Raw genomic sequence first — 24,406 nt, 5'->3', positions numbered from 1 at the left:
TAGCTGTTCTATGCCTTACTTTTTGGCCTTTCCTGCTAGGTCTCTTATGTAGAAAGAAAAATCAGCATCTCTTTAGACTTTGGCCCAATGTATATGACATATTACTCCCCCAAACACATTTTATAAAATGTCTACTTTATTAATAATTGCTGATGGTCTGTCTTTTCCATATTCTTATTTAAAGTTTTATTCCTGAAAGTTCCATTTTTGCTTTTCTAAATATTCTTAAATCTTTTATGGGTCCTCGTAGCATATTTTCTATAAAAATATGGATTGTAGTTTTCTGCCATGTGTGGTAGAATTCAGGGAGAGATGAAAATATATGAACCTGAATTGTTAATCTTGCATCTTATTTCTACAAGATGCTGTGCTTTTTCTTGCCAAAGAAATGTTGACAGTTTGGATTTATAACAATGCATTCAGAAACCTTGAGGTTTTACAACAGAAAATAATGTATCATTAGGCGCTCTGAAAGGATAATGAGGCATTTACTACTTCTTGCTCATTTTGGTAAAGGTTTCTAGAAATAAACATTAACTCATATGGACTTGGCATATGGATCATTCATGAAGTAAGCAGAGAATGCACAATATAGTTAGCTGCTTGAATTATTTCTCCATAGTTATTTATGCTTCTAATTTATCTAACCATTTTCCTTCTCTTCTAATATCTGGATTATTCTCATTTCCACATGACAACACTTCATCAGCATCAACAAGGACAAAGTTAACCAAAAAAATAAATAAAATAATAAAATAAATTGTTGACCAAAGAAACCATAGTCAAAATAAATCAAAGAAACAAGTCCTAGAAAAGAGAACTCTTTCTCTAAGGGGAAACAACCCAATTTTGGGTCTTAGTTTCCCTCAGGAAGTTACATACTTTATCCTTAATGGATAATAAGTGATGTGATAGGTACTGTAAGTTCTACCTAGGGCTATGTAATGGTAGGTAGAAGGAGACACCTTTGGCTATCATGGTCAATAATCAGAGATTTCCTGAGAGATCTCATTCTAAGGGGTGACGCTAGCATGTTTGTAAAGAGTCCTGAGCATCTTAACGAGCTCCAGATTATAGAGCTCCCCACACCCAGTTATTGTAAATTATGTAATTCATAAGACTTGCAAATACATCATGTTTCCATAGCATTATTTTCACCATGATTAATTACAAATCTCAGAAAAATAAACCCATAGCAACTAGTCCACCTACTGGCAAATAGCATTTGTTTGGCTAAAAATATACGTTATGAATTAAATTCTAAGTCAATTGTTCTGCTAATATCACAACCCCTAATCTGGTCCTCATTTCTGTCACCCTATTATGACCCATTTATACCACCTTGAGAAATAAATGTGGAAGAGACCATATCATTTTAAATGAACATGAAGGATAAGCAGCTTACTTTGGTGGGAGAATCACCTGAGTGATGAGGAGCAATGAGGGCTTAAAAATGACAAAGCCAGGTTGGGGTCAATTAGAATGTTGCTTAGTACGCACAAGAAGCCCCCGGTAGCCTTTGAATAGGGCATGATATGTTTCCAGCTGGTCTGTGGAAAGACAAGTCAGCAGTAATGGGCACGTGGATTGTATCACAAGGGAAGGAAGTCGGACTTAAGAGAGACATGCCATTCACTTGGCCCTGTCATAGGCCAGAAAGAAGGATAAGACACCTAAACCAGTTGTGGCTATAGTAATGGAGATGAGTATACCCGTAGAAACCACATGGTAGTGAGAAAGGATGAGAAGAGTCACGGACCTCTCAGGTGATGAGGCATTGAAGACAAATATAAGTGGTGAGCTTTGATGCCTGGGGAGACAAGGATGCCATTGCAAGAAACAGAGAATCCAGGAAGCTGAGGTGTAGAGGTTTCTGAGAGTAAGTGTTGTGCGCTCGCGCACACACACACAAACACACACACACACACACACACCCCCTAGCCTTGACAGGCCATTAAGATACACAGGTGGAGATGCCCTACAGACAGGTAGACTGAAGAACCCAAAGTCAGAAATGGGGCTATGAATTTGTAGACATCCTAAAGGGAGAGTATTTCAAACCACCAGATTGCAGGAAATTGTTGAGAATGATAGAAAAGAGCAGAGGATAATCAAGATGGAAAACTGATGGAACCTCCAATGGCAGGAAGAGTAGGAAGAGGAGATAGAGGAAGAAAAATAGAAGAGGTTGTCCTATATGTAAAGAGTGGGAGAACAAGGTTGGTATAGTGTCTTTGAAGGCAAAGAAAAGAGCAATTCAAGGAACATTCCAAAATTTTCCAATGCTGTGGTGGGAACGTAAAATGATTCAGTTCCTGTGGAAACAGTTTGGTGGTTCCTCAAAATGTTAAACATAGAATTACTATATGACCTAGCAATTCCACTCCTAGGTATAAACACAAAAAGATTGAAAACTAGTACTTAAACAAATACCTGTACATGAATATTCATAGCAGCACTATTCACAATAGCAAAAAGGTGGAAACAGCCCAAATGCCTATCAATGGATGAATGGAGAAACAAATTATGGACTATCCTTACAAAGCAATATTATTCAGCCATAAAAAGAAGTGAAGCAGTGGTACGTGCTACAACGTGGATGAACCTTGAAGACATCATAAGTGGAAGAAGCTAGTCATAGAAGACCGCATATTATATGACTCCATTTATATGAAATATCCAGAATAGGTAAAAGCTCAGAAACAGAGTCCAGATTGGTGGCTGCCAGGGACTAGGGGGAGATATGGGGATTCAAATTCTTATTGGGTATGAGGGGGGGATTAAAATATGTTGGAATTAGAAAGAGGTTATAATTGTACAATATCATAAATGTATTAAATGCCACTGATAGGTTCACTGAAAATGGTTAATTTTATGTTATATGACTTTCACCTCAATAAAATTAAAAATAAGGTGCCAAATGTTTCGGAGAATTCAAGTAGGCTCAGAACTAAGAAAAAGATAAGGAAATCAGCTGTTCAGTTTCCATGACCTTCAAAAGAGAGCAACTTCAGCAAAATGTTGAGGGTGAGAGCCCCATTTTGGAGTATTAAGGTGTGCGTTTGTGATGAAGTAGAGATGTGGGGTGAAGACTCTGCTTTCAAGAAGATTGGTGAAGGGAAGGGAAGTGATAAGGTGAAATAGATCTGTGGAAATTTGTTTCAACCTGGGGAGCTTCGAGCACGTTTGAAGGCAGAGGGGAGGATTGAGAGAGGAAGAAACGAGTGAACGTGGAAGAGAGAAGGAGAACGTGATAAAAATAGCAGCAGAGGGGAGTGGGTTCAGGGCCCAAGTGAAGGCATATGTCAAAAAGGGGAAGAAGAGCTGGTCTTCCTCTGAGAGGGGAGGGAAAGACTGGAGGTGGGCAGAAAGGGAAGATGGAATTGAGAAAGCTTAAGTCAGATGGTATGAACTTTTCAGCAGAGAGAAATGCAAGGCCAGCTGTAGAAAATTGTAGGCAGTGGGGGTAAGGCTTATCGCTTAAGTGGAAAAGTCTTGGAGTGGTCCTCAAGGTGATGAGCTATAAATTCAGGAGGAATAATTACAGAGTAGCAATAAAGGCAGAAACCTGTAGAGAGAGTTGCTGTGTTTCCAGGAGAGAGGCTGCCTCATCAACCAAGTTCTTCCCACATCACCCCTATCCTGTTTTCCAGAAATTCTTTTGCCTATAGATGAGGCTTCGCATCTCTACCTATTGATATAGCCTTATTCATTTCAGTCCATTCTTGTAGATATTTGAGTTCTTTTTGAATTTCAATTCTATCACCAGTTGGGATCCCAGAACTGTGACAATTACAAACTGAAAAACATGTCTGCGTATGTTCATTTCCACCATTGGAAAGAACTCGATCAGGTAGGGCCACTGACTGCATGTAGAAACCATTGTCTAGGCTGACAGAGATTATTTTTCAGACCTTCTGGATGCAGCTATTTAACCAATTTGAATCTGCTTTACTAATATTCAGTAATAATATTCAGCTCATATTTCTCTATCTTGACAAAAAAAAGAATAAGATATTTTGTTAAATGCTTTTTTGAACAGTCTGAGTACAAAGCACGGCTCTGAAATATTCTAATTGTTTGACCATGGGCAAGTCACATATCTTGTACACATCTTCCTTTATTCATCTGTAAAATGAAGATAATAGTAAGTATTTCATAGAGTTACTATAAAGATTAAATGACTTAACATAAGAAATGCACTGAGTGTGGTGTCTGGCACAGAATTTGAGCTAGATAAATGTTGGCTCTGTTCAGTATTTTTAACATCCATATTCATTCCATCTCTAGCATTTGTTTAGTCATTCAATACATACTTGGTCAGAGCCAGGTATTTCGTTAAGTGCTAGCTTTACAGCAATGAACAAGTCAATCAGAATTCCTACCCATATGGAGCATACAATTTTACTTTACCTAATAAACCAACACCAAAATTATTAGATTTATGTAGAATTTGAATAAAAGATAGGGGGATTATTAATTCTTTTTGCATTTATTTTTCTTTGATTCAGTTTCTGGGTCTTCTTTCTTTCTTTTCTTTCTCTTCAGAGAAAATATTATCCAAAGGCCTGAATGGAAGAGGAAATCACAGGAAAACTAGGCAAATAAGACTGATGGTCTTGCTCTTAGGGGCTACGCTTTGCTAACAAGGTTCAAATTGAATAAAGGACTTGGAATAAAAAAACAGTGAGGCCTCAATTATCTGTGTTAACTGGGGTTTGTGAGAAGGGACAATGAAAGGAAGAAAATAATCCATCTTGATTAGGTGTCTTAAATCTCACAGCAGAGGCTTAAAAAAGAATGGTAGCATACACAAGCAACTGGAGTGAGAGGCATGGGCAGGGGGCAGTCTTCAGAAAAAGACTGGTTGTAGTTATTCAGACCATTCCTTGGGTCTCTTGGAGAGCTACCATTGTTTATCGCTTTGGCTCTTCAAAGGAAAAGAATTGTAAAAAGTTGCTGTCAACAGAAGCCCAATTTGTCTGACATAATGAAGGGGTTGGTTGACAATGCACACCATTCCGCAAAAGGATTTGCTGCCAAAAGATGGAAAATTGAAGGAATCATATGATTTCCATAAATAGCTGGGAGGCAAGAGAAACAGTGTAGACATCAAGGGAAGGAAAAGCCCCCTCTTGGATCTCAGGTCCAATTTTCTAGTATTGGTGGAAGAGACGGAGAACAGCAGGGAAGATTCCACAGTCTTCCCTTCTGAATTGTAAGAAGACTGGAGGGAAATGGCTGGGGCCAATGGGATCAGAGGAATAAGCTCAGTCCAACCGAAGGCTGCCTCTCAGTCAAGGAGGATTATTAGGAACTGTGGCTTGGAGGACACTCTCAAATTATTTGAGCCCCGTGGCCTTGAGTAGCCCTCAAATATTTGTATTACTCCACCCCGTCGGGAAGCTCTTTCTCTCTCTAAAGGCCTCCCCAGTTGGCTATGTTCACCAGTCTTTGGAGACTGGGAATTGCCAAGGGCCTTAAGATGCCCTCTTTGTCGGCATTTGAAATTTCTCAGCCCATACTAAGTCCTTTGAGATGTCAAGTTTTGAAACTGTATATCAGGTATTACTTAAAGTACTTTTTTTTTTGAGAATTGATCTTCCTTTGTGTGAAAGAGAAAAGAGAGCAAGTATTAACAAAATCAATTTTCTGTAAAAAAAAAAAATCATCATACTTTGGTGGCCATATACACATGATATTTGCTTTTTGATTGTTGCTACCTCTTGCCTTACTAAGAAAGATAGACACAATTCAGCAAATGAAAATCTCAGCCCCTGCTGTGCACCCCATAGGATGTAGGTACTCTTGTTGTTGTTACTGTTATTATTATTATGGTTAATGAAGCACCCCCCAGGGGGTATGCACCTGCCGGTTTCTACTTCTGTTCGCAGGAGCCAGAAAAAAGACAAAATAAACTCTGATGAGATTAGGCCCTGGCCACAGGTTGAAAAAGTGCTTCCTGTTTGTCTCTGTGGTACCTTCAGACTAGACTTGGCTTTGCCTGGACATGCAGTTGAGTTGAGGGTCAAACATCATCAACAATGTGGCCCAAGAGGAGTTGCTACCCTGCCTTTATCACCAGTCAAGCCCAGGCCACAGAGACCAACAGTTCACACGTGTCTACCCGATATGAGAGGATTAGAGCATATGGTTGGCCAGGGCTATAATGCTCTCCTTTGCTACTTTTTCTCCAAATACTCAGGTTTCTGCCTTAGCACGAGTGAAGACCATGTAATTGGATTGACCCATTTGCTGGGCGGAGAAGGACTGAATAAATGGCACATCCTCTCCCTGTAACTTGGTTACCTAATTTTTGAGAATTGAGACCAAAGAACTAAATGCAGACAATCCACGGACTTTATCAAATACTATGTTCTCTAGTTGTTTTGTTTGTTTCAGTCAGAAATGAGAACCAGACTTTTAGGGACTGGTCTAGGAGACACTCACATGTGGAAATCTTGTGCTGTCTCCATGAGTTTTTAAAATGTGTCCTGACAACACAGGGCCTGTCCACATACACAAAATTTCCTCAGGATTATCGCTCAGTTCTGTATTATTTTTTTATTTCCAGTCACTTTGAAATTTTCCTGTGTCATTTCATCTCTTATAAAAGCAGCTGTGCTAACTGGCAAAGCCCACGGTGACCAAGCATCTCCACACACCAGAAAAAAGGGAATTTTAAAAAAGTGGTTATTACCCTAATTTTACACTTATGATTCACTTTATTTGATTTACGGTAATAATAAAAGATAGGAGGTTAGAGGTCTATCAGACAGTCTAGAAAAATGTGCATTCTATCACATTATCTTATTCCATCAGAGATGCTAGGTGAAAATTTATCCCTGATGATGTTATATTCTTTTTATTTGAAAAGCCCCAAGCCGCTGTTGGAAAGCTTGCCGTGGATGGCATACTGGCCCTTGGGAGTCACCGTGGATTTGAATACTGAGGCTGCTGCTGGACCAGCCCTATGACCGGAGACCTCCCTCTTGACTTCTTTGAGTCTCAGTTTCCTAACTCAGAAAAAGGAATGACGCGATCTGCTTCAAGGCATTGTTGTGAGGATCAAATCCAGATAACCCATATGAAAATGACATTTTAAAGTATAATTTTGAAATGTAAATGTAAGGCATTTTCCCTAGACTCTAGGACTACGAAGATGAATGAGATGACGTCTGAATTATAGGGACTCACGGCCTAGGAGACATTTACATTTGGAAACCTTACGCTGTTCCCATGAGGTTCTTTCTCCAAAGATTCTATTCACGAGGAAAGGTTTTTAAAAGTCTCTTGACAACACAGGACTTGTCCACCTACCTAAAATGTCTTTAGGAGTTTTGCTCAGCTCTGGATTCATTTTTTATTTCGAACTACTTTTTAATTTTCCTATGTCATTTCATAGTCTTTACAGGAGCAAAGAAAAGTACTGGTTCTGTTGTAAATGTCAGTATTACCAAAATAGCAGTGGAGTGGCTGCATAAAGTCAGCAGGCCCAGGCCCAACGCTCAGTTCTGCCACTTGCTGACAGATGATGACACTGGCTAAATTACTTAACCTCTCTGAGCCTGGGCTATTTCTGATCGGCAGAGCAGGAACCAGATTCTCAGTGGATGGGTTGGCTCTGAGGGTCACGGAAATAGATACATGTGTGAGAGCATCTAAGACAATGCCCTAGCATGTGGTAGGCACTCAGTGAATAACTCTTTCTTTCCTCTTTCAAAATATAAAAATATTCCAGTGGAACTCCAGGCAACCCTGTCCAATTGATAGCCATCAGCCACCTGTGGCTATTAAGCACTTAAAATCTACTTAATCTACATTGAGATCTGTTGTAAGTGTAAAATACACACTGAATTTCAAAGATTTAATGTAAAAAGAAGAATGTAAAAATCATTGCATTAATAATGCTCACATTAATTACTTGTTGACATGATAATATCTTAGAGAAATTATGTATTATAATATATCTATTCAGTTTTTTATATATGTTAGGTTAAATTGATATATATGACAAATATATAGAGTATCTATATCTATGAAATTTAACCCAATATTTATATATTGGGTGTGTATATGTGTGTGTGTAAAATATATAATATATACATAGGAAATATATAATATATACATTAGCTATATATATGGTTAAATATTAAATATATATGGTTAAATGACATATATTATTAAAATTGATTTCATCTGTTTCTTTTTCAATGTTTCTGTAAGGAAACAGATTTACATATTTACAAATTTACATATTTACACATTATTTTTCTGTTGTATCATACTGCTGTACAATACGAAATCTTGAGTTTTCACAAGCCAGAAAGAAGCTGCTTTTAGTTATCTAGATTTTCTATGCAATCTGTTATTTTCCCCAAGCATTTGAATTAAAATTAATCTTCAGAATATAGTTTTCTTAGATTCTGATCCACAAAGCAATCTGTTATCTACTTAAATTAATGAATCGAAGGATGTCTTTTTATCTATATTTGAATGGTATCCTGGAGCTAAGAATCATAAACATAACAATTTAGGCATGTGTCAAGATGTAACAGCCTAATACGCTGTTCTGGGCCCAATTCTTGGATCTGTACCATAATTTTCGAGCTATCTATTTTCCCCAATTTGGGTGACAGTTAAATGGATACTAATTTTCCTTAATAGTAACTGGGGAGGCTTTTGCCATGAAGAGTGATACTTTGCAGGTTTTTGAAGTTTTCACACTTGTTAAATCGGAGCATGTTAAGTATCTGCAGCTTTAAATCCTCATCTCTTCATGGCCACAGTAAATGCGCAGATTGGTTCTGCACTGTGATGGTTGTAAGACACACTTCATGTGAGCAAGATCAATACCATTGACCAGCTCAACAGACTCCAAGCCACTCCCAGGCAGTGCGATAAGATCTTGAGACACGACAATTAATTTTACCCTAAGCTGGTTTCTCTCATTCTCAGGGATGCTTTAAACAATTGCAGTCAAGTCCCCCATGTGCAGTGTGACAGGCACCTTGGAGGTTAGATGGTATAACGCCCAAAACAAACAGAGAGGATTCAAATGGTTAGCTCAGGGTTGATGAAAATTAGAGTTCATCTCAGTAACAAATGTGCAAAGGATGTGTGAGATCAGAGAAGACAGAAAAAAATATACAAAGGTGACAGCAACTCACGGGGTGCTTTGGTTCAGAATAAACAATCCGTGACTGGGAATCCTCTGTCAACGATGGGTTAGCCACAATATTTTAAAGAAATTTTGTGTACCCCATTATGACATCAAAGCAAGGCTGGGGTCTTATTGTCACCGTACAGATGAGAAAACTGAAACTCCAAGGAGTCAGGTGACTTTTCAGTGCCACGTGACTAAGAAGAACTAAATGTGTGATTAGATCTCAATTTGGGGTCTCTCTAGGTCTTCCTCAATATCATCCACAGCAACTGAGCTAAATGACCCAGACCGTGTACATGTGCAGTAACGTCACAGAGGCGGATTCAGCCACTGCTTCTGAGCCTCTAGACTCCCCATGCCCTGGAGATACTTAACAGATGGAATCCTGAGATTCTGCGAGGCAATGAATTTAAAACTTGTAATCCCCTCAAGGGTCAAGATACATCATTAGCAGCAATATTAATACTGGCTTCCGAGCAGGTGATGACATGTTTTATATTTTCATTTTAAACATTAAAAACAAAAACAACTGTTTCTCTTGAGTGGTTCCTTCCTGTGATTGCTCCTTTTATTTTATTTTTTTGGAACTATTTCCATCCTGATTCTTGAAACTGGATGAGGAGCCAAAATTATGTCTTTTAAATTGCGTGTTTACAGTGATGATGATCATCCAAGAAAAATAAGCCTTAAATTTAGCTTTTTCAGTTTCTGTCATAACTTTGTCTATTCATTTTATTTTTTCAGGGATTTTTAAAATGACCCAAAAAAAGGGAGGAATAATTTTTTTTGCATTTGATTTAAGCAACTCGATTAAGAGACCAGTTTCCCCTTACTGAGAACACCATGCACTGACTTCCAGTTAAGAAGTGTAAAGTGTTCAAAATTAACTTTTAAATACTGCTAAGTCTTTTGGTGTTTATTAATTGGACCCACAGAAATAAAGAATACTCTCTTGGAAGTTTAGTCAGTGTTTCACATAAAGCGGGCACCTGAGCAATGGGACCATAATCACCGGTAATCCTGAATTCCTTACGGGTGGTACACGTCATAGAATTGGGTCATACTGGGAAAGGATGAAGGATTGAGTTGTCTTGATTTGGCTGGCTCACTCGCTGAGCATTTATTATAGTCTGGCTTTGATGATACAATAACGAGGCATAACTGGTATTTTCATGGCACTTATGGATATGAGGGTGATCTGGCTGTGACGTCTGTCACCCTGTTGATTGCCAGGGTTGATTCGGCTGATCTGGCTGGCTAAGCAGAGGTTCTCTTCCTCCCTCATCGCTCCATGGGCATCCCTCCCAAAGCTGCACACTGGGTCGAAGAGACGATCTTCCGCAATAGATGAGGACCCTTCTTTGGTCAAGGGCGCACACGTAGCGGTGCTCCTCTGCTAGAATCTCCTAACAAGTTCTCTCTCTCATGGCACTTACTTTGTGCTGGGCATTGTTCTAAATCCTTTGCGTATATTTACTCATTTAATCCTCACAACATCTCTGTGAAGTCGATACTGTTATGAACCCCTCTTAAAGCTGAGAGACCTGGAGCAGAGGTGGCGAGTGCAGCACTGGGAATCATGCCAAGGCATCTGGCTCCAGGGCAGTGTTCTTAGCCTCCCTGCATGGATGCCAGGTCCCTAAGTTCGGAAGCCCAGAACTGAGATGGGAACAAGCACAAATAAATGAGATAGTTGAAGTGTGGTGTCAGGATGGGGGGAGCTAGGCAGGGTTCTATGAGAAGCATGAAGGAAAAAAACACTTAACCAGACAGGCGGACAGTCAGAAAGATGTCCCTGAACAGAAAATCTTGGCAGGTCCAGAAGTATCATGGGAGTTAGCCATGTTGGTGGTGCTGGCCATGGGGCAGCTCGGGCCATGATGTAGGGGGCATAATCCAGACAGAGCAGCAGCCACTGTGAGCATGAGGCAGATCTCGGCCAATTCAAGAAACCACAAGTGGTTTGGTATTGGGGAGGGGGAGCCCGGAGTTCAACATAGGGAGTGGTGTGAAAGCGTCTGCAGAAAGTAAAAATGCAGAAATAGCTTGGCAGTCTATAATGAAACCATTAACAACTGGACTTCACAAATTCAGGCTACAGGCTTTTGGGTGAAATGGGGTCACAGGGAGCAGGTAAAAATGAGAGGCACATACTTTTATTAAAGAAGAGTGGGGCTCCAGTTACCACAGCTGAGCTAGTCTTCAGTGGGGTTACATTTATCTTAGAGAATCCTTCCTTCCAAAGCATAGTGATGTGACCTTAGCCAGTGTGACATCTCTCCTGTTTTGGTAACGCTGGGTGCCCCACTGCCCTCTCTGAAAACCTTCTCTTTCTTTCTTTGGCTTCCCTTTCTCTTCCTGTCCTCAATCTCTGGCTTGTGTCTCCTGCCTTAGTGAGGACACTTAAACCCTGGTTCCTCATCCTCTGGAGGTTCCAAAGTGATACCACTGATGGGATGTGTCATTTGGTGTCTGGTGCTGTGTCCAACAGAACAACTCTGTGATGTAGGCTCTATTCTTATTCTTATATCACAGATGAGGATGTTGATGTTTAGGGAGGTGGGGGACTTGCCCAAAGTCACATAATCATAGGTGGTGGAACAGAAATTTGAACCCACTTAAGTTCAACACGAAAGCCAAAACCCTATCACTACTCTGCTCTTCTCCCCAATATTTACTCTGAGATCCAGTTCTATGTTCCCTATTGTCTTCAGGATGTCTCTATCAAGATGTCCTCAGGAGCCACCAACTCAACATATCCAAGCCTGACTGTAGTCTATCGCAATCCCTCCTTCTCTGACTGGTCCAATCCATCCCCATCCTCCTAGGTTAAACAATTTGGAGTCATCCAGACACTGAATCTTGGCTCGCTCTTCCTTCAAACCACACCTTCCATTTGTTATTTTTCTCCATTTCTACTGTATTGCTTTAACTCATTCCCTCATCTCTTGATCCATGGACGGTGGCCCCAGCCATCCAGATGGCACAGCCTCCTGGCAAGCAAAGTGGCAGAAAGGAGAATGGATGTTTGGACAGAAAAGCTAGACTTTCAATCTCATTTCTGCCAATTTCAAGCTAGGGGATCATGGCCAAGTTCCTACATCTGTAGTAAGGGATAATGTCAGCAGCCCCACAGGGAGGCTGTAAGGGTTAAAAATAATGTACATTAAAGCACACACTGAGATGCACACATGTAAGAGAGTCCCCCTAAACAATATAGGTTCTCACCCACCTCTTTGTACCTCAGTTTTCCCCGTCTGTAAAATGGGGACAGTAGCACGTGCCTCATGGGTGGTAGGGAGAATAAAGGAGTCAGCATTTGTGGCCCATAAGAGCAGCACCTGGCACACAGTGAGCATCATGAAAGCTTTGGCTGTCATTACAGAAGGAAGCTCAGCTTCCCTTCTCTAAAGGCACAGAGCAGCAACCACCACTGCCTCCCTGCTTGGAACTGAATCAACACACATGTTCATTGTCCCTCCCCAGTCGGGAAGTGAGCTGACTCATGTGCTCATTGTTTTCCCTCTCTCTAGCAGCTGGCTCACTTAGACGCACACAGTAGGGCCTCAAAAATACCAACTGAATATCTCTTAAGGACTGTGCTCTCTTCAGAGGGATTCTTTGGCTAGCAATTTTGTTTTCCTATGCTTTCCTTTTTCTTTTCTCTTTTTCTGGAGTTTTTATTACAGACACATCTGGGCAGCTTCACAAGGCCTATTTTCAAACCTCATAAAATTACTGGAGGCGGGAGATGAATGCCCCGTTCTGCTGGAGTCTGGCAAACTGAATGGCACAGCAGCCTTCACCATGCTTTATAAGAAGCAAACAATCACAGCCAGGCTTTGTCGACAGTGTGCTCAGATGGCGGCAAATTAGAAACGGTCAGGGCTCTGAGGGGCTTTGCCTCCAGAAGGGTTTCTTTCTGGGACTCAAGAAACCAGCTCTTCAGGGCCCAGTCTCTGCATATTGAACCCTGGATCCCCCAGCCTGTCAAGGTGGTGTTTGCCCTGAGAAGTGCCCAGAATCCCTTCTGCTCTACTTTAAGCTAAATATTATGACATTGTCATTTCCAGATTTAAAGCTGAAACACCAATCATGATGAACAACATCCATCCAAACACATTCCATCCCACATGCAAACCCCCTTACGTGAGTCTCCGCGCCAGCACTTGCTCCTGAGACGTATCCTGTGTTGCACATCCTAGAAATTTTGTTGCTCTGGATATTTGCCAAGTCATTTATATCATGAGTTAGTGAGATACTGTGAAAATGACCATGGCTAAGTAAAAGGAAAGTTTGCTTTTGTGGTGCCAATGGGTTCCCACACTGGTATGTATTCACCAATATCCTCTTTTCTTTGAAAACATCAGTGGCACAACATGGATTCATTTTTAGCTTGCTATCTACCCTTAACTCACAGATTCACAGATACAAAGGGGAGTTATGAAGTTTGTCCAGACCAGGGATGGCAAATAGATGCCATCTCTGGAAACACTTCTAAGTGATCAACGGATAGTAGCTTCCAGAAGCACTGTATTGGGAAAGATACTCAGGTCAAGCCAGGGGTGATTAGCAATATCTGTCATGAGTACGGTGACAGAGTGGGGCAATGCACATGCCACTTATTTGCCATCCCAGACCATTTAACCCCTCTAGTCTTCAGATAAAAAAAAAGTTATATGATTCTTTCAAGATGGTACACAGAAAATGCTGGCAGGAAAGCAACACTCATATTGCCAGTTGTACTGTCTCTGCTATCCAACCGGGGAATTGGTGTTCACTCCACCACCCACACTCCACCACTGAACAAAATTAGCAGACAAAGCAGGGTTATGGGGAGTGTGGCAGATGGAGAAAGGCAGCAAGAATCAAGGCTTTGAAAAACTGGGTAACAGGAAGCCACCAGGTGGGAGAAAAAGGCTAGCACACCAAGCTGGCCCCACACCAAGCTGGGTACACATCATTTTTATTGTTCTTATTTTTCCAGGGTCTTGCTGTGTGCCTTCCCTTTCTATAACCAAGAAGCCACAGAGTTTCTGAGCTCCTGGGGAATAAGGCGTAGGTAAGTCCATTGTAGCAAAAAGTCTCTGAATGACAGTCAGGAAACCAGCAGGGTAGTTTGTGGCATTCTGTGCACCTGCACCTGTGTGTGGGTGCAAGGATCAGCATATTTGTGCTTTTGGAAAGGAATGGGCACCAGTGCATGGCAAAGGAGCAGTGCCATATGCAATGGTTGCCTAGCTAGCTATACAACTCTAGCGGCCACTGTGGTCCTGCCTGCCCCAAATCCATTTCCCTTCCTTGGATGAGAGCATGTTATTTTACTTTGAGTAATTAGCCATCTTTCACTCTCAGTCTATATATTTGAGGTGGGGCTGACTCCACCCTGGCTTCAGGACAAGGCATGTGACCCAGACTTAACCAACCAGAGCATCATGGCCCAATGGACACAGGGATTGTTCAGGGATGGGTGCTTGATGTAACGAGAGCCAATGAGATCTGATTTCAAGCTTTCATTGGCATTATCAGGAAGAGATGTTCTCTCAGGCAACTTCAGACTGGGAGAATGATGTGGGGCTGCCGAGACCTCCACAATGTGAGGCAGGGAGGGATGTAACTGTCTAGGAGTGAAGCCAACAGAAGGAAAATAGAATCACAAGATGGATAAGGAGCAAAGCTGATGTCACATTTGGGCACTGGTACATACCCATGCCTGAAGGCAGAGTTATCTCCAAAACATCTGTCACATGAGCCAATAAATTCCCAACTCTCCATAGTTTTTAGAGGTGGTTTTTTGTCATTTGCAACAACAAACAAATCTTGGACAATAATAAACCAAAGATTCATTTTCCACATAAGACGTACAGACCCCAATGTTTCTCCTTGGATCCAATTTATCCCAAAGAGCTGTGTTACCTGCAAGGAGCCCTGGATGTCCTTCCCCCCAACAATCACGAGTTCCGCCATGTCTTCTGCATGAGGAGTCCGGGCGTGGACGAACAGAGTCTTGCCCACTGCAGTTATGTTTCTCAGGGCCACTAAGCTGCCATCATTGTTCACCTTGAAGTACGGGCTTGAAACCTCATAGCGTAGCTTGTCATTTCCCTTACAGTCACTGAAGGTCACTAGGAAAAACAAAACAAAACAAACAAAAACAGAAAGAGCATGAGTAGGTTGGGCACCTTAGTCCTGGAGGTATCTCTGACCATTAAATGTGGATTACCACATCCCACCCCAGATCCTCAAACTCTCCCCCGTATCCCGCAGCACCCCCTTGTAGCCCCTTGGCTTGGATTGTGCTGAAGGACTTCATTTGATCAGGTCTTTGATCACCTCCCATGCCCCAGGCAGGTGCTGAGCACCTAGGATGCAGAGATAAACAGAACTGCATCGCCGTCCTTGGGTGTGGTGAGTGAAGCCTACAGTCAGGTAGGGAAGAGTGACTTTGAGGGACATGCTTTAATCCTGTATGTATGAGGTGCTGTGGCTGAACCAGAGAGCTCAGGAGCCTTGATGGACAGCTTCACAGAGACAATATTTGAGCCAGTTTATGAAGAATGAGTGGGCAATTAGAAGGCGCCCATGAGGGTGGGGGACATTCTACATTACTCAAGGCATGGGGGTGGTGGTGAAACAACAAAATGGACTCAGAGAAAGAAAACTAACTTGGTGCAGCTGGATCAGAGGTAGATTTGAAATGGGGCAGAGATGTTGGGATGAAGAAGGAGAGGCTGGAAATAGAGATGAACATGTCCTTTGGGACAAATTGGGAAATGCCACTAAGTTAGGGCACTATTCAGTCGCCTTGGACTATTTTTAGCTTGGAATGGGTCAAAGTCAGGTGTGTCTTCTGGTTCCACTGGAAAACAGTGCTTCCCAAGGGTGGGGTGCATCAGGATCACACGGTAGAGTTTTAAAAATCCCAAAGACCTGATCCAGAGATTCTAATTTAGTAGCTCTGGGTTCTAGAGAGTGGTTTGGAGAAGGGAAGAAGAGAAGCCAAGAAAACCAGTTAGTCCAGTGTTGTACTGATGGCCCAGCTTAAGGCAGTGGCTGGAGAGCTGTGAGTGAAATTCCTATAGTTGAATGGCTAAGTCACATGTGGGAAGGAATACGGAAAATCAGCTGTCTTTGAGGGTAAGCACAGAATTGTACTACTTGCTTTCTTCTCCCACCTTGCTTTTGTTTTCTTACCTCTCTGCTGAACAGGCTTGTTTGTTTGTTTAGCGAATCTTTAACTGAACACAACATAGATTCAGAAAAGTGCATAAATCAGAATGCACAACTTGGTGAACTTTCACCAAGCAGGCACACTCGTATACCCGGAGCCCAGGCTCAGATGCAAAATATTCCAGTCCCCCTTCCCCACCTTGATGAATAAAATTCCCCACCGGAGGCTACACTCTGCTGACTTGTAATTCCAGAGATTGGTTCCACCTGCATTTGCACTGATCCTACACTGTGCTCTTTTGTGTGTGGATTCTTTCATTCAACATTCTGTTTGTGAGATTCATCCATGTGGCTGTGAGTGAAAGCAGTTTATCCTAATATAGTATTCCAGCACATGGCTATACTGAGCTTATCTATGCTACTGTTGATGGGCATCTGGGCTATTTCCAGTTTGGGGTTCTTAAAATATTGTTAGTAGGAACTTTCTTGTGTTTCTTTTGGTGACAGCATCTACATAGGTCTGAGTATACCGTTAAAGCCATATAAATGTCTGATGAACTAAGCTGATCTTTCTATTCTAGAAAAATAATTTAAAAAAATTTTATTTTTGTTTTTAAAGATTGGCATCTGAGCTAACATCTGTTGCCAATCTCTTCTTTTTCCTTCTTTTTCTCCCCAAAGGCCCCCAGTACATAGCTGTAGATCCTCCTGGTTGTGCTATGTGGGATGCCGCCTCAGCATGGCCTGATGAGCCACGCTAGGTCCATGCCCAGAATCTGAACTGACAAAACCCTGGGCCACCGAAGCAGAGCATGTGAACTTAACCACTTGGCCATAGGGCTAGTCCCTGGGAAGATAATTCTTATGGTGATAATAATCATATTAGCTGATAACGATAATAGTTAATGTGAATTGACCACTTTCCATACAGGAGGCTCAGTGCTAAGCATTTTACATACATCGTCTTATTTAATCTTTACAATGACAATGAATGAGGTACTATTTTGATACCCCCCCACACACAGTTTAAAGATAAGGTACCTGAGGCTTGAGAGGGCAAAGAAGGTGCCTAACACACACAGTTTGTAAATGACGAAATCAAGATTTGAACCGTGGTCCATTTGCCTTTCGTTACTACATGTTTCAATAAAGACAAAGCCCCATGTAGAAAACACCCTTCCTGACATCCCATCAGAATCTGAATACAAGGACATGAGCACCCAGTTCAGTCCTGCTCCCATGTTCCCACCCAGCCCTGAAGCGCATCTCATGGTGCCACCTTGAAGTCTCTCTGCTTCAGGGCTCCAGTGCCTTTTCTGGCTACTCAGTCAGCTTTAGGGCATCTCTGTATGGACATGCAATTGGCCTCGTGGGAGTCTCAGTTCTCAAATACTTGCTAACTTTCTCTGACCATCTTGGTAGCCAAGATTAACTGGGCATGCCTGGTCTCAGTTTTGGAAGTGAACTGTGAAGGAGAGACATGAAGGTTGCTTCCACTGTCATCATCAATTAGCATTCATCCACTGGAGGCACACTGCTCAAATGACAGGCCCACTGGGACCATGTTGCCTAGATTGCCAGGATGTTGGTTCTGGCCCTGGCCCCCAGGCAGGATCAAGGAAGACAGTCTCAGCTGGGGAGGACTGGGAGAAAAGAAGGCATACAAAAATTTTGGGGGTTTCTAGTTCCTTCCTTCCTTCTTTCCCTCCTTCTTTCCTCTCCTCCTTCCTCCCCTCCTTCCTTCCTTCCTTCCGTCTTTCTTTGTTTTGTTCCTTCCTTTCTCTCTTAAATCCATTCCTTCCTTCCACAAATATTTACTAAGAGCCTATATTCTACTAGATGTTGAGGTTGAGCAAAGATGGACATAGTCCCTGGCTTGAAGTCTAGCAGGGGAGACAGACATTAACCCATTACTCCTTATTAGTAATAGGGGACCTATTCCAGGCAGACAGAACCACAACACGGGCAAACGTCCTGTGGCATTCATGGAACTGCAAAAAAGCCAGTGACATGGGCCCAGAGAGCAAGGGAGAAAACAAGGAAAAGAGAGTGGAAATAACATGGGCCTGGGAAACGTGGGACCTGGAAGGCCACATAAAGAATAAGTTCTTGAAGGAAGCTTTGGATCCTCCCTTCGCAACTACAGAACCAACTTGTCTTCACTTGACTCTCAGACAACTATGGTCCCCCATTGCAAATGATGCCAGCACTCAAGGCTCTCCATGTCCTGGCTGCCCACCGGCCTCCCCTCTGGCCTCCATCTTCACTGGGTACCTTGCACATTGCCCACACCTGAGCCTGCCTACACCTATTGTCCTTTCCTGCCCCATGGCTCATATTGCTCCCCTGTGTGGAAAATACTTCCCACCCTCCTCACCTGGTTAACTCTTAATCATTCTTTAAGAGTCAGCTCAAGCAACTTCTCCAAACACTCTCTTAGTGTTCCCAGAGTTCCCTGTACATAGGACCTTTTATATCATGTTGCATAAACATATCTACTTTACATATCTGTTTTCCCCATCAGAACCAAGATCAAAAGTGGAATCATATTCTTTTATTCATCTCTACGTCTCCAGCAATGAACAGCATGCCTTTCTGTACAGCAGGCCATCAATAACAATTCCACTAAACTCAATTACTCTCCTTGGGAAAAATGATGCTCTAGTGCTGGTTGAGTGGGGTACCTCTTCCATGCTGGGAGCAGGAGATGCTGCAGGCAAGGCCAGGAATTGAGAACAAAGGCCCCTAGTCACCTCTTGTCCTGGCTGAGCCCAGTACTAGGGATGGGTAGGAAAGGAAGGACTCAACCACTCTCTTCCCTGACTTCCCAGGCTCTTTATGCTTCCATTCATGAGAGCACTTAGCCTCCCCGTGCTTAGCTTTGACTTAGCTCATTGGTGAAGACAGGGGTGGTGTCTTATCTTTCTCCATAATCCCAATAAATCTGTGCAAATCCCCAAAGCATAGCTGGGATCAGTGTGTGCATGTTGCATTAATGAATGTTTTGACCCATAACAGTAACAACGTCTACCATTTATTGAGTGGCATCTGAGTGCTCGGTTCTGTGCCAAGGACTGTACATTGAGTCTCTCCTTTTAGCCTCATAGCAATTCTAATCTTCAACAGCAATTCTCAACTTTTTTTTAATTATTATCTACCCCCCAGGAGCCTTTTAAAAATTTTGCCTAATTGCCACCACTCTCATGAAACTTTAACGTCATAGATATACTGCATATCTGGTTATTTTCTGCATGTATAGCTATGCTTTACACACTCACAAAGTACAATTTTTTTCCTCTCCCCCAAGAATCCATGTCATCCATTTGGGGGCAATATAGCCCCACTGAGAATGCATAATCTATAAGCATCATTTTCCATTTTACGGGAGAAGAGACAGAGCTTCGGAAAGATTGACTAACTTGCTCAAGATCACACATCCAGAAAAAACAAGAACCTGTCCCCAGTCTGATCTGGCTGCCTCTAGAGTTCAAGCTCTCAGCACATCTATTTCCCAGGAAGGGATGAATGAGAGGGAAAAGGGCAGTTGGGGCATCCCAAAGGCCACTCACTTATCCCTCCAGTATCGTCAGAGGTACCAATGAGGGCCTACTCACAGAACAGATCTACATTCGGGACCTGGCACATTGTAGGCACTCAATATATTCTAGCTTCCTTCCCAAACTGCTGTATCAAATAACTACGGTTTACATAATTGGGCCTTTGTTTATTTTAGACACATTTTACCAATTCAAGAGCAGATGCTGTAGACTGTGGTTCTTTTTCAAGGCTGTGAGAATCACCTGGAGAGCATTTAAAAAAAATAGCGATAGTTGCTCCAACCCCCAACCGAGATTCTCATATAACTGGGCTGGGCTGGGTCCACAAGCATCTCTTTAAAGCTCCCTAGCCTAAATGTGACTCAGCCAGGGCCAGGAACCAGGACCTCAGACAATGGATTACTTGTCAAGATGCCAGGTTTCCACATTTCCCAGCCATTCCTGGTATAGAGAGATGGTTGGGGACCTAGCAAGCCGGGAATTGCTATTCCCACGCTCTAAGAAAGGGCAGTTTTAACAGTAGGTTTCTAAACCCTTTTCCAATCCTGGCTCATGTGCAGCAGCCCTGTGACCTTGGGCAAACCATCCATCCTCTTTACACCTCAATGTCTTCATCTGTAAAGTGGGACAAATAATATTACCTCCCTCACAGATGCTATAAGTCTTATGGTGAGCATTAAACAAAATAATATGTACCTACAGGCCTAATGCACTTAGGGCAGATCTTAATGCTAATTGAATAAGAATTATTATCATCATTATCATCATTATTCCTGTAATTCTGGGCATGAAGGAAGTTGCCTTTTCCTTTCCCCACATAGCTTCCTTCTTCCAGCTGGTTTTCTGCCTGCCTTCTGGGTCCTTCTACCTCTTTCTAGTCAGGTACCTGTGCTCCAGCCTGCTGGGCCATGTGCGGTTACCATGGAGATGGTTACTATAGGCATCTCGGCTGAGGCTAAAGAAGTGAGGCAGATGATTCTGATCCAGTCTCACTCATCTTTGAATTCTCCCACTTTTCTTGGCAAAGCCCTTCCTAAGTCACGTGAGAGATTGCGAAGGAAACATGACATCAAAGGAGTGATATTACAGTGCCCTGTCCACAACAGGCTCAACAAAGTTTCACTAAACATTCTTCAAACGGACTATTTGTAAAGATAACTTCGGACAAATCTAAGGTATTACTTTTCCTAAAAGAATGACACTACACTGAGAGCTTTACACTCATTATTGCAATGATTTTTCACATTATCAATCTGAGGTCGGTACTTTTATTTTCCCATTTGGAAACTGAGAGGTGAGTGGTGAGGTTGGATGAGGTCAAAGCCACACAGTTAGTTCATGCTAATCTGCCTGGTGATTGTCTTCCTTTCTTCATTCACTCAGCTTCCAGCCTCACAATGTCACCACACCTTCACCCTTGATCTACTATCCACCTAATATATTTCTTTTAATTGTGTCACATTATTTATTTATAAAATTATTTGAAGATAAACCTTTAAAATACACATTGGATGTGTCAGATGTATTTTTTTCTAATAATGTTAAAATACGTCTAAGGAGTCAAATAAAAACATGTTTGTCCTTATACGCACTAAAACCCTTACAATGATGTGAGTTCTCCCCTCCGTAAATGCTGGCCTGGGCTACATTCCTTTCTGCATATCCCTCACTGAGACAAATTCATGCCCAGCTCCACCCTTCTCAGGCTTTTAATCTAGGAGGGATCTGATCTAATTACATATGATTATCTGATATAATTTAGGAGGGCGTCTGATATTTGAAATAATATATCTAACCTAACTAATGCGGGCTTGAGAAAGACACAAACCTTAGAAAAGGCAGAAATCTAGACTGTGTCAATGATAGTGACTTTGGTATCCGAAATATATAAATACTTAATCAAAGGAGAAATCATTCACCCACACCCTTTTTTTCTTCTTCCTCCTGGAGAAAACTGACTATACTCCCCACTGATTATAGTCTCACCTTAAATTCCCCATGAAAGGGTGCAACTGATGGCACCAGCCCAGCATCGTCTCCTATTATTAATTTGATGCAACCAAAGCGTCAATGATTCTCAAACTTTTAAACAGAGATCCGGCCAGTGCAGGTTTCAGGGCACAGAGTTCAAAGAACATATTAAAGATGAATTGAATAGTTTATGTCTATCTATTTAAAAGATGTTTGTTTCTATAGAGACAATCTCCTAAGTAGCTTGGAAGACACCATGAAGATAATTGAAAGGAAAAATTCTAATAAACAATTAAACTTGTGAATAAATATTCAAAACCTCTGTCTGAGGGGGAAATGAACTATTTGTACAATTCTGAACCTGCAAAGGACTTCCTTACATAGTTTATCACGGTGACATTTAAAATAGCTTCTGGAAAGAAAATAAAATTATACATATAATATAGTGTACATGGGGATTTATTGGAATCAATTGCACATCATTCTTTGAGATAATCTTTGAACACCCCAGGAGAAGGAAGGGGAAACTGAAAACTCCCCACCTGGGGGAAAATGCAAATTAGACAAATGGCACCACTCAGAGTTTCAATTATGCTTTCAGCGTGTTTCCACTCAAAATGTCCTCTGGGCTTAATGCAAATGTCACAAAAAGACAAACTTTAGCCAGGAGACAAAACCACAATTGAAATGGGAAGTTTGGCACGTGAATTAAGGGGCTTAATCTTCCTGACCTTGATTTTATGCTTTCTTCTTTCTTTCTTTCGAATGTGGTTCTTAGGGATGAAAACCCAAAAGTATAGATTTCTTACCATCTAGAAATGTGGGAGGGAGCAAATTAAGCTGTATTACGATCCGAGGAAATACGAAAATGCAGATGAATTTAAATTTGTCTGAAAAATATAGAGCAGTCCTGCTCATGTAGATAGGTGTGAACCAATATATGGAATTCGTGCTATTCTTATGTGTTTTGGGGTCAATCTGTGATCTATACACTCACATCTTAGATGGGCAAATGGTTCTAAATACATTGTATACATTCACAGAGACTTGCAAATCGGTCTGCACATAGGTGGGAGGGCCTCTCAGAGTTGGTGGTCAGACTACTTGCACACCCCGTGCAAGGCTGTATGTGGATCAGTATGGCTGTGGGCTCTGAATCAGTCATCCTGGGTGCTGTATCCCTCCCACAGACAGATATGCTTGGATCTACTTGTAGCAATCTATGCTCGCACACAGAAGAGAGTGGTTTGTTTCGGTAGAATGCTGGTATTAAAAAGCAAAATTCAACTGAATAAATGTTAAGTATCTTGTTGGCTTTATTCAATGATTCATGAATTGAGCAGCATCCCATCCAGCAGATAGAAAGGAGCTCAGAAGAGCTGTACAGAATCAAACACTTTTATAGACAAAAGCAAATAGGACAGGGAAGTTACTAGCAAAGAGCGAACTGTTTGTGGCAAGGTCACCTTCCTTTAGGGGACTGCAGGAGTCTGTCAGGAAGATCGCTTCCCTAGTGCCCACCAGGTAATTCCAGATTGACTCATTTAAGATTCCACCCCTGGGAGAGGTGGAAACTATAATTAAGTCAGGTACCAAATCTCAGTTTGGTGCCATGAGGCTTAGCACAAGTGACTCCATTTGGGCCCTACTGTTTTTTTTTTTTTCCAAACCTTGTAAAAGAAAAAGTCCTGATCTATAGCATTTGCCAATGTCGATGGTGTAAATATTCTAAATAAGATTTCAGCTATCAATGTGCCTTCAACTGGCTTGCAGATTTCCTAAAAACTTAACAATTGGCCCTCAGGAGTTAGAGCACTAGTTGGCTCCAGCTCACCACTCAGACCAGGCAATGACTGTGCAGCAGAATATAAATTGTTTGCTCTCCCTTAGACTATACGAGCTATCCCAGTACTCCTGGCCCAGTTATTAAAACAGAATTCAGTTGTTCCATTAGCAGGAAGGGCCTGCACATTGGTTGGTCTGCAGTCTTTGCTGGGGCATGGAAAGCATGCCTTTCTGATAACTGAAGTAGCACTTAGTTCAGAAACATCAGATGGACTCTCCCCAGGATACAGACCAAGACTTAATTGCTTTTCACATCCCTCAGTATCCCCACTGGTGTCTAGAGGTGCCAACTTCCTTTAAGGGAACTCACAGGGCTTAGTCCAGAGGCTCTTTCGACATGCCCAAGTGAGAGAAACAGAAAGCATTCCTTTTGGTTTCCCTGAACACTCTCATTTCTCAAGCATTCTAGTCAATCAAGCTTTCATTACCATATGTTGAGTCCCACCCGCACTGGGCCAGGTCCCTGGAGGATACAACAGGCGTATCCTCCAGCCTTGATTCATTCTACCCTCCTGATTCCTGGACGCATTCAACTGTATCTTGTGCTCTTTGTTTGGCTTGGAGTCAGCACTGACATCCACCGAGCTTCTGTAAGTTTCCTGGCATGTTCCTAACCATGGCTGATTAATCCAGGAGTGGATTTCACCTCCAAAGACTTTGTAGATTTGACAGGTGCAGAGTGCACATAAAACGGTCT

At 41.9% G+C, this 24,406-nt stretch overlaps 1 protein-coding gene across 1 annotated transcript in view; it reads right to left on the bottom strand.

Moving 5' to 3' along the window:
* Positions 1 to 24,406, bottom strand: part of CDH13 (cadherin 13) — a 985,922-nt gene that overhangs the window by 602,765 nt on the left and 358,751 nt on the right. The window contains exon 3 of the mRNA XM_046683164.1: positions 15,083 to 15,291. Within this exon, the coding sequence (XP_046539120.1) occupies positions 15,083 to 15,291 (209 nt within the window). The remainder of the gene's footprint in view (positions 1 to 15,082; positions 15,292 to 24,406) is intronic.

This window comes from Equus quagga, chromosome 13 (genome assembly GCF_021613505.1).
Source record: "Equus quagga isolate Etosha38 chromosome 13, UCLA_HA_Equagga_1.0, whole genome shotgun sequence".
In the NCBI taxonomy this organism is placed as follows: Eukaryota; Metazoa; Chordata; class Mammalia; order Perissodactyla; family Equidae; genus Equus; species Equus quagga.
This window is presented reverse-complemented; position numbering and strand designations above follow the sequence as displayed.